The sequence below is a fragment of the Metschnikowia bicuspidata genome (genome assembly GCF_001664035.1).
Source record: "Metschnikowia bicuspidata var. bicuspidata NRRL YB-4993 chromosome Unknown METBIscaffold_3, whole genome shotgun sequence".
Classification (NCBI taxonomy): Eukaryota; Fungi; Ascomycota; class Pichiomycetes; order Serinales; family Metschnikowiaceae; genus Metschnikowia; species Metschnikowia bicuspidata.
The window spans coordinates 1,755,412-1,765,474 of record NW_017387733.1 but is presented as its reverse complement, the minus strand read 5'-3'; the positions used below and the strand labels follow the sequence as shown (position 1 = coordinate 1,765,474).

The window sequence follows — 10,063 nt, the reverse complement described above, 5'->3', positions numbered from 1 at the left end:
ACGTGAAGATTAAACGTGAAGATTAACAAGAAGATTAAACGTGAAGATTAAACGTGAAGATTAACAAGAAGATTAACAAGAAGAAAGAATCAACAAGAAGATTAAACGTGAAGATTAACAAGAAGATTAACAAGAAGATTAAACGTGAAGATTAAACGTGAAGATTAACAAGAAGATTAAACGTGAAGATTAAACGTGAAGATTAACAAGAAGATTAACAAGAAGATTAACAAGAAGATTAACAAGAAGATTAACAAGAAGATTAAACGTGAAGACTAACAAGAAGATTAAACGTGAAGATTAACAAGAAGATTAGTAAGAAGATTAAACGTGAAGATTAACAAGAAGATTAACAAGAAGATTAACAAGAAGATTAACAAGAAGATTAACAAGAAGATTAAACGTGAAGATTAACAAGAAGATTAACAAGAAGATTAACAAGAAGATTAACAAGAAGATTAAACGTGAAGATTAACAAGAAGATTAAACGTGAAGATTAACAAGAAGATTAACAAGAAGATTAAACAAGAAGATGAACAAGAATCAACAGGAAATCTAAACAAGAACATCAAACAAATAGATTAAACGGGAAAACTAAACAAGAACATCAAACAAGAAGAGGACCTCTAAAGACTAAACAGATTGTCCAAAAGGCTAAACAGGCAGATTAAACAAATAGATAAGAAACCATCGGATGAAAAAAAAACTACTTTAAAAAAAACGGCTGGGCGCGGTTCCCGTATTGGGCAAACACCAGTATTTTCTAAAACATAGCAGCAAGAAACAATAAATAAAATAGGCCCAGAAAACGGGCCGCGGCTCGAGTGGGCTACCGCAGCAGGCCCAATAATTCGCAGATCAGGAGATCGGCTCGGGCCACGTTCGGGTCGTGTTCGGCAGCCGCTCGGAATTGTCCGCACGGCCGCCTTCGTGATGAGCCAAGCCTCGTTTTCTCCGAGATAGGCGGAGAAAATGCGGAGCGGCGAGCACTTTGATAAGGGCCAATCTGAACGGGACCATCCGCCCTTCCCCTCGCCCCTTTTTTTTGCGCGAAAACGAAGCGTTGTGTCAAGGTAGCCGACCCATGACGCAATGGAGTGACAAAAAAGAAACATCGGCGAGGCGGCGCAGAAAACGGCCAAACAATATGGGCATGTCAGGGAAGGTTGAGAGCGCTGCCGGGGAAAGCTTGGCCCGCGCCCACGAATATAGGGCCAGCAGGGCTGGGAAGCTGGTCACCGCAGGCAGGCGGTGGGAGGACAAACAGTGTCTAGGGCAGATCCTTATGAGATTTGGGGATTATTTGGAGATGTTTAGAAGATTGAGAGAAGATGGGTAGAGAATCATTCGAAGATGGTTAGAAGACTGAGAAGTTACTGGAAGGGTGCTGGCAGAGCATCGGGTAAGACAGGAGAAGTAAATGAGTAATAATGAGGGAGAAAAAGCGGAGCGAAGAAGAGTAACTGGAGCGCACGAAACGTAACAGGAATAGAGGATTGATCGAAGAATACCACAGGAAACCAGGAAGCCAAAACAACAGAAAATACAGGAAGCCAGGAAACACAGAGCATCAGAATACACAGGACAACAAAAAACACAGAGCATCAGAATACATAGAAATCACAGAACATCAGAATACACAGAGCATCAGAATACACAGAGCATCAGAATACACAGGACAACAAAAAACACAGAAATCAGAATACACAGAAATCACAGAACACCAGAATACACAGAACACCAGAATACACAGAACACCAGAAATCACAAAACACCAGAAGACACAGAAATCACAGGCAACACTGATCAACAAAAAACAAGCCGCCCGAGCCCACAGGGCCACCCCAGACACCGAACAGGAAAAAGGCCTGCGCACAGGCCAAAAGAGTGGCCCGGTCGCCAGCAATATGAGCTGACGCTCTTGTCATATCTGGCGGCGCAGATCCAGCACGCGCACGACCCACGGCCCCAGGCCCACAGGAACGCCATCTGCAGATCCCGGCCCTACTTTTCTCTGCCTGGCCCCGGCCCCACCAAGCCCAGCAAACGAACCTGCGCCCCAGACCCGGCCACCATGCTTGGTGTGTGCTGTGGTTGCCCCACCCCACCAAGTGCACGAGCTGGGCCCGGGGTCTAATTTCCGAACGGGCGCGCACCGGGCGGCCCGACGCACGGCGTGCACACAGGCCGCAGTGCTGACGGTGCGCAGTATCTGGCGCAGCATGCCGGACGTGACAAGACGCTCGCTTCGCGCGGGCCTATCTCGGCTAGCTCTGGCGCCCACCTGTTTGTTTTATATACCATTGTTCGCTTGCAGAAGCCCATTGTTAGCCGGCCAGATTCTTTGTGATTCTTGTTGGCCTTGCCGTCCTTTTCCCGCCACGCACTGCACGCTTCTCACGGCCCATTCTCGCTAAGTTTGACAGGACTGTGTTGTTCTGCCGCCTCCTATCGTGCGCCCCGCAAGAAGTGGTGCTACTTATTTTGCCCCACGCCAGGCCCGATCCTGCTGAGACCGCCCCTGACTTTGCCCGGAAGAAAGGCCCCTCAGGAGCAGCCAGAGGATTGCCGGAGCAGCTAGAACCGCCGTTGGAAGCCGCCAATATAGCCGCCAGGATACGCCAATACAGTTGCCAGGATCCGCCAATACAGTTGCCAGGATCCGCCAATACAGTTGCCAGGATCCGCCAATACAGTTGCCAAGATTCGCCAACACCGCTGCCTGGACCACCCAAACTCGCCAGGATATCCAGAAAGCCGCCGGAACCACCGAAAAGCCGCCGGAACCACCACAAAACTGCTGGAACCACGACAAAACCGCGGGGACCACCACAAAACCGCCGGCACTCCGTCCCCGCTACGCGCCCCCTGCCACCACATGCCGCCCGTGCACTTCCGCCTGCCCGGCGTCGTGCCCAGCCTTGACGAAATCGTGTGCTCGGAGCCCTGCGCCCTCCAGCCGGGCCCCTACAGCAAGGCCGCGTTCGTGGACTTCTTGCGCCTGTCCCACTGCGCAGAGAACCTCGACTTTGTGTGGGACGTCGACCGGTACTTGGAGCGCTTCTGCCAGCAGGAAGCCGTGCCCTTTCTCGACGACGAGACCATCCTCGAGAACCTGCGGCTCGTGCGCTTGTGGACGCTCATTTACGACACGTACATCTGCCGCACGGCGCCGCGCGAGGTCAACGTGCCCGGCAAGTTGCTCGCCCGCTTCCTGGCCCACGTATTGCCAGACCACAAGGAGGTACTGGTCTTGCGCAAGGCCGTGTACGAGCTTCTCTCGGCCAACTACAACGACTTCGTGACCTCGGCCCGCGAGCACCACGCCCACCACATCTTGTGCCGCCGCCCGCTGGAGGCCGTGGCCCCGGAGGCCCTGCTGCAGGACCACGACTCGCCGCACGACGTGCTGTCGCCAGACACCATCTTCCACATCATCAGCCCGGACCTCCTGGTGCAGTGGGAAAAGACGCTCGAGACGTACGAGATGCTGAAGCTCGCGAGCTCCTGCGAGTCCGCGGGGCTCCCGACCAGGAACAACTCGGCGGGCGCCGCGTCCACGCGCCCGTCGTCCCGCGGCTCGTCGCTCGGCTCGGTGTTCGACAATATCCGTGAGTACTCCGGCTGGAAGAAAACGGTGCGCAAGTTGCGCCCGCGCCGCTCCTCTTCCGAGAAGCCGGCGGACGACATGTCGCTTTGACGGCTGGCGCGGGGGCTGTTGCATGTGTGGTTCTGGACGATGCAACCCCGGGCCACTGCCGGGGGCATGCATGTCCGAGGCCGTCTAACATTCATGTCCGAAGCTTTCTAACATTCTTGTTCGAGGCCATCTAACATCCATGTTCGCAGCTGACTATCATCCATGTCCGAAGCTGACTATCATCCATGTTCGCAGCTGACTATCATCCATGTCCGAAGCTGACTAACATCCATGTTCGAAGCCGTCTCACATCCATGCCGAAGCTGTCTAACATCCATGTTCGAAGCCGTCTCACATCCATGCCGAAGCTGTCTAACATCCATGTTCGAAGCCGTCTCACATCCATGTTCGAAGCTTTTAACATTCATGCCCGAAGCTTTTAACATTCATGCCCGAAGCTTTTAACATTCATGTCAGAAGCCGTCTCACTCCATGTCAGAAGCCGTCTCACATCCATGTCAGAAGTTCTCCAATTCCCCATGCCAGAAGCTCTCCATGCATCCCGAAGCACTAGCTTGCTTGGACTTCTTCAGGGCGGCCTTGAAGGAGCGGCGGCGCCCCGAGCTTTCAGCTCTTGGCCGTTCTTGGGTCCTGATCTCTCCAAGACCCGATCCTCCGGATCCTGGTCTTTCCATCCCGGAACTCACGAGTTCCCTTTCTTTTCTTGTTTTTGTTGACATTTGGCTACACCCGGAACTTTATAGACCGCACATCACTCACGAACTAATACCACTGACGATACTTTGCCATGTCCGTAGCCCGCGCCTCTTCTTGCCACGGACGAGTTGGGTCCTGATCCCATTCCTCATGCTCATTCCAAGGCCTCGGCCCAGGCGTTATGCTCAGTTCAAGGCCCGAGAATTCTGCTCAGGCCTTGGCACAAGAATTCTGCCCATTCCAAGGTCTTGGCCCAATAATTCTAGGCCCACTGCACACCCCTCCGCCCATGTAGTCTTCCCACTGCGTCGTCCCCTTCTACAACGCCAAATAGGCCCATCCCTCGATTCCACGGCATGCCCTCCTCTCATTCAGGCTCCTTGGCTTCGTGCAGTTGCGTGCGATCCACATACCTCGCCTTGTCCTTCAACAAGCGCAATTCCTCATCCGACTGGCGGTTTCCCTTCTCGATGATGAGGTTCTTGAGCACGCGGTTCTCAATCTCCAAGTCACCGATGCGCATCTCGAACTTCTGGATCATGTCCCCCAACTGCTGGATCTTGGTCTCCATCTCCTTTTCTTTCATTTTCTTCTTCACCCGGAACCGGGCGCTGGCTGCCGTGTTGCGCTTTCTTTTATCAACCTGCGGCTCTGCGCTGCCCTCGGACTGGTTTCCTTGGGAAGGGTCTTTTGGGGCGGCGTTTCCTGTGGCCAGCACATGGCTGAAACTCCGCTCGGAGCTGTACATTGAGGCAGGGCTTCCTTGAAGGGATGGAGCCACGCCGGAATCTAGCAGACCAGGGTCGCCTCTGCCGTGTAAATCCGACAACACTGCCGAGTGACCCGGACTCAGTGCTCCTGGAATAAACGCGGACAACATCGATAGCGCATTCTCTTCCTGCGCCCGCGACGAGGATTCCCGGGGCCGCGGAAGTCCAGGCTCTGTCTTCAACGATGTCTGGTGCTGCGCTATGAGCGCAGAAAGCAAGTCAATCTGGTTCTGCGAAAGACCTGCGTTTTTGAGCGAGCTCTGGGCCCCGGGTGGCACCGGATATTTGGGTAGGTTTGTGAGGTCCGGAACCCCTCCAGCACCACCTCCGGCATCCAGGCGCGGACCAAGGCCTGGGTGCTGAGCGGGAAGAAGATGCGCGTTGCAGGCTCCTTGGTCCCCATGGCTGTTATGTGGACCAAGAGGGCCGCCACGCAGAGGACTGCTCTCACTTGCTTGGTGGAAATCTGGCCCCGGCCCCGGAAGATGATTGCTTGATGGCGCGGCCAAGTGGCCCGCGTGCTGTTGCAATTTATTGCGCTTTTTCGTCTGGATTTTGCTGTCAAGGAGCGAGTGCAATTGCTTGCCCTCCCCGTTCCCTGGCGGGCTCAGTTCTCTCGACTTCTGTTGCTGGACCCACGGCCCACCGAGCGAAGTCGACGAGGAAAGAGGGTCCTGGTTTTCAAAAGGAAGGTTTCCGCTGCCGGGGCGTCCTTGAATGCTGGCGCCAGCCTGCTCATTGGGGGGTTCAAAACCGGCCAGCGGTGCCTCCGCATGCTCCAAGTGCCGCTGACCACGCTGGTCTTCATGCGAGTCAATGTTGCCATCCTCACGGTCAATGTCGCTTAGATCGCCAGGATCAGGCTTTTCTTCTTCAGCAAACACGAACGAGTCGTCGGCAAACGCAGCCAAGTCTAGCGAGACTTGTGCATCCAAGTCAAGGTTAGGCGTGTCTTCATTGAGCAAGAAATTGTCGAAATAGACCAACTGGTCAATGAGAGCAGCCGGAGTTTCTTGCATATCGGCCAAAAAACGTAGCGTGGAGAAATCTGGACAAAACGCCTGGGCGCCCTTATCTGTTTGTTGCTAATAAAGACAGCGGTAGATCTGGTCAAGTGTCCGCCGGTGAGGTTGATGGAACTCGTGGTTTGCCAAGAAACGCGGGAAAGATAGTTCAAGGCCAACTTTCGAGAGTCCAAATGGGATGTTTTTTTTTTTCTTTTTTTGGTCTCGGATCTCCTAGTTACATAACTTCGGAGTCGGCCTTGACGGTTTAAAGCAATACGTCTGTATTAGGAAGACTGCGTGCGGCCGCGTGTCTCAGCCATCGCAGGGAAAGAACGGCAGTGATGTGATGTCACGTGACGTGCGCGCGGCGGGCTGGGCTCCTTCCACGCATGTGCGCGATGTCACGTGCGCTTCAACAAGCGTGGGCCATGCGGTAGTGCTTTGCTCATATCGAGGGGGTTTGGCCCTCGGTGCACGGAGGTTCCACCAGGCCGCCCGCCTTTGTACCCGCCGGCGCGAAGTTACACTAGGGCTTACATGACGAGTTTTTGGTGAAAGTAGAATCAACATGAATACAGCACGATATGAGTATCTGGGCTCGCACATTTCATCTCGTAATGCTGGTAGGTGGATCCTAGACTTTTCCTTGCATCCGTAGTTTGCGGGCGAAGATGAGGACTACGTGGGATTGATATGGGAGGTGGGAATATATTGAGTTTTGGAGGTACGGGTGTACCGGGGTGAGGATCTTTCCCGCACATGCGGATCTACTGATTTTCCCGCGATTAGCCGACACGCCTCAAGCCGCGCGGCTCGGACTTCAAGTGCCGTGAACTGAAAAATTCCTGGATTACAGATGCACCATCACCATGGGCAATCGGATTGAACAAAGAACTGAAATTAAACTAAATGACACGAGCAAAACGGAACGGTTCCGCCGCTCATCCATACCCCGGGCCTGGTCCAAGGCGGACCCGGCCGTATACAAAAAACCCAAACATAGCGCAGCTGCAAGATCCAGCCCGCTAGATTCCTAAGACGGCAAAGAAAAAGACTTGGTTTTCATTGCACAGCCTAGCTGGACTTCTTGGCGATGCTTCTCAACTTCAAAGGAGACTGGTTCACGGCACGCAATCTGTACTCGGCGAACGAGCGGAACGAGTTGCCGGCCGTGGGCTGCCATTTCTTAGCAGCAGGCTGTGGCTTGACCAAGTTGTTGAACTGGGCCACGGATTCCTTCTTGAACGCGTTGAAAGCAGTGGTGGAGAAAGTTCTGGTCATCGACATTGTACAAAGAGCTACGTTTACAAGATGTGCCTGTGATTTTTGGGTGCGAGTCCACCTGCTTTATAGTCTGGGTGGGCCGTGCGCTATCGGGCTTTAGGCCGCGGCGCCACTCCCCGCTCTGTTTCGCGGCCATCGCGGCCCGAACACTGGCCATCGATAACGCCATTTTTGGCCCGCGCGCTTAGAAATCGCATGATTGACGCGAAGTTTTTTTTCACTGGCCCGACGCCGGGCTTAAGCGACGGGCTTAGGGCCATGTGAAATTGGAAGGCATGCTGCGAGGGAAAAGCGAAGGCGCAGGCGGTATTTCATGGCTCTCTAGCCCTGGTTCGCCGTTGTTTCTCTCTTCTTTGCTGGCCCCATTTGCTGGTGTTAATTTTGTGCCTTGCCTTTTTCTCAGTCAATTAGCTTGCGGCGCAACGTGGATGGAGTTGCTCTACTGCACTGAAGGTGGGCGGGGAATTCCGCTCGCGCTCAACGGTTCAGAATCGGGCCGTCCACTGGCCTGTGCGAAATTTTGCGAAACGTTAATTTCAGCCGTTTGCTATCGTAAGCACCGGGCAGTGCCCAAGGCACAGCAACGCTAGTATTTTATTTTCCAGTTTTTTTTCTCCAGTGTACCGGAGTCAGCGAGAAACAATTCTGATACTGTTGACGGTTTGACTCGGGCACTGACAAGATGCTGGGGCCGTACTCTGAAGTGCGCTTGGGTTTTGCCCCGGGTTATTGTTCGGGAGATTCACGGTCCCCGCGCAGGGCCAAGAATGCCACGGGGCGCACAGAAATATGAGCCCCTATAGCAGGCCGCTCCGACTGTCTATTGGACGGCACCAGGTGCCCCGAAATTGGGGTGCCTATTTTGCAGTCTTGCGGGTCTGCCAACAGTTCTAATTGGGGGACCTGCTGCGGCTCATGAATGACTGTGTTTTGCCGAAGGCCTTGCCAGACGAAATTGCAACGCGGAGAGCTGACCCAGCAGAGACAGCAGAAGCAGAGACAGAATCAGAAAGACAGCAGAGGCCGAAGTAAAAAGACAGCAGATGCAGAATTAAAAAGACAGCAGAATCAAAAAGACCGCTGAAAGACAGCACGCTTCTCGAGCCATTCACACCACCCCCCACAACTCACAACATGAAAAAAAAAAAAAAGCAGAAGCCAAATATCACAGTTTCCCAGAATCAAGAAAATCCAACATCCCGTAACGGCTCCTAGGGTCGTGGCGGGGAGGACGTGGATTATAAGATTATCCGTCACCAGTGCGGGCGCACTTTAACTGCCGAGCTTACAGGTGGACAGCGTCTGGCGCTGCAATGCCGATGACTCCCTTTGCCCATCGTCCATGCGCGAGATATCTTCGGCCAATAAAAAAACGGCCGATCTGGCACACAATACCCACTACTGTCTTCTTGTCCTGCAGAATGCCTTCGGACTTTCGATGACTCAAGTCCGAGCGCATCCTCGCTGTTCAGGCCTGGCGACAGAGCGAGCAGGCCCCATCAAAAAGACGAGGTTCGAGATGGGCAAAACACGCCGACGGCGGGTGTATTTCCAAGCGCTCTCATGGGTGCTCGAAATCTGCTACCGCTCTTCTGTGCTGGTGCAACATGCGGCGGCCTGAGTCACGGACGTTGTTCTCCGTCTGGAGATATCCCCGGAACGTGGAGTGCAGAGACTGCGGCGACGTCAGCCGGTGCGCAGCGGGCCCACCAGAACAGCCAACACCGAGCGTGGCAAAGCGGGCCGGTTTTTTCAGAATGCGTGAAACGAGACAACATAAAAAAGCCGTCAAAAAAAAAAAAGAAAACACGGACCGGAGCCTGGACATTTCCGGGGTAGAAGCGGGGCGTCGGGCGGCTTTTGTCGGGGCCTGGTGCCAGAACCTGGTGCTGGGCTTGGCCCTGGAGTCGCACCCAAGCTTAGCGCGAGCCGCAGGTGGACGTCGGGCCGAGCGGGCCAGAAAACCAATCAAAGCCAACGAAGTCCAATCAAACATACCAGAAATCAGACCTGGCAAACCAGCCCATGGAAATTTGTTACATCTCCCCAGCCAGCTCAATTACAGGTCCGATCACAGCCACCAAGCCAAATACAATCACCAAGCCAAAAAAGGCCCCGGATCCACCAGTGCACCCAGGAAGGGAGGCGGGGCCAAAAAAAAACAATCCGCGCTTTGATCGCCCCACCTGCTGCCGTCCGCTGGCCCAAACAAATACGACACGCAGGCCCCGGATGGATCTGACCCCAGCGCGCGGAGGCTTCTGCCGTTTCTTCGGAGCTGGGTTCCGGCCGGAGTTCAACTTCCTTCGCGGTATGTGCAAGCGCGCGCCCGCCTAGCCAGTGCTGGCCCAGCTATATAACACCACCAGGCTGCCCCCCGGAGTCCCAGGATTTTTGCTTCCCTCAGCTTCCTTCTTTTTCCAGACCCGGCCCAAAACCACCGACCGGCCCCCTACCACCGACCGGCCCTACATTCCACATCCCATATTGCGACGGCGCCCCAGCATTTCGCCTATCTTTTCACCCGTGCCCTTCCATACAGGCACCGGCGGCGAGCAAAGCAAGACCGAGCGCTTCTTCCCTGCAGTGCCCGGCACCTTATCTCAGCACCTATATAACAGGACGGCCTCGCAAGCCCCTCCCCT

At 54.2% G+C, this 10,063-nt stretch overlaps 4 protein-coding genes across 4 annotated transcripts; 1 reads left to right on the top strand and 3 right to left on the bottom strand.

The window, feature by feature from the left end:
- Nucleotides 1–1,207: 1,207 nt before the first annotated feature.
- Nucleotides 1,208–1,765, bottom strand: METBIDRAFT_184571 (uncharacterized protein). Its single transcript, XM_018854791.1, has one exon. The coding sequence runs from the start codon at nt 1,603–1,605 to the stop codon at nt 1,300–1,302; it is 306 nt and encodes a 101-aa protein (XP_018711954.1). The 5' UTR covers nt 1,606–1,765; the 3' UTR covers nt 1,208–1,299.
- Nucleotides 1,766–2,878: 1,113 nt separating this feature from the next.
- RGS2 (GTPase-activating protein) lies at nt 2,879–3,700 on the top strand (the record flags this gene model as incomplete). The annotated part of the gene is made up of 1 exon (XM_018854131.1): nt 2,879–3,700. The coding sequence occupies one exon, from the start codon at nt 2,879–2,881 to the stop codon at nt 3,698–3,700; it is 822 nt and encodes a 273-aa protein (XP_018711953.1).
- A 1,024-nt stretch (nt 3,701–4,724) lies between these two features.
- MET4 (Met4p) lies at nt 4,725–6,146 on the bottom strand (the record flags this gene model as incomplete). The annotated part of the gene is made up of 1 exon (XM_018854130.1): nt 4,725–6,146. The coding sequence occupies one exon, from the start codon at nt 6,144–6,146 to the stop codon at nt 4,725–4,727; it is 1,422 nt and encodes a 473-aa protein (XP_018711952.1).
- A 1,062-nt stretch (nt 6,147–7,208) lies between these two features.
- Nucleotides 7,209–7,421, bottom strand: METBIDRAFT_42309 (uncharacterized protein; the record flags this gene model as incomplete). The annotated part of the gene is made up of 1 exon (XM_018857528.1): nt 7,209–7,421. One exon carries the CDS (start codon nt 7,419–7,421, stop codon nt 7,209–7,211), a length of 213 nt encoding a protein of 70 aa, XP_018711951.1.
- Nucleotides 7,422–10,063: the final 2,642 nt, after the last annotated feature.

Bases quoted from the DNA above. Each gene is read 5' to 3' on its own strand.
- METBIDRAFT_184571 (XM_018854791.1), bottom strand. From the start codon at position 1,605: ATGCTCTGTGTTTTTTGTTGTCCTGTGTATTCTGATGCTCTGTGTTTC.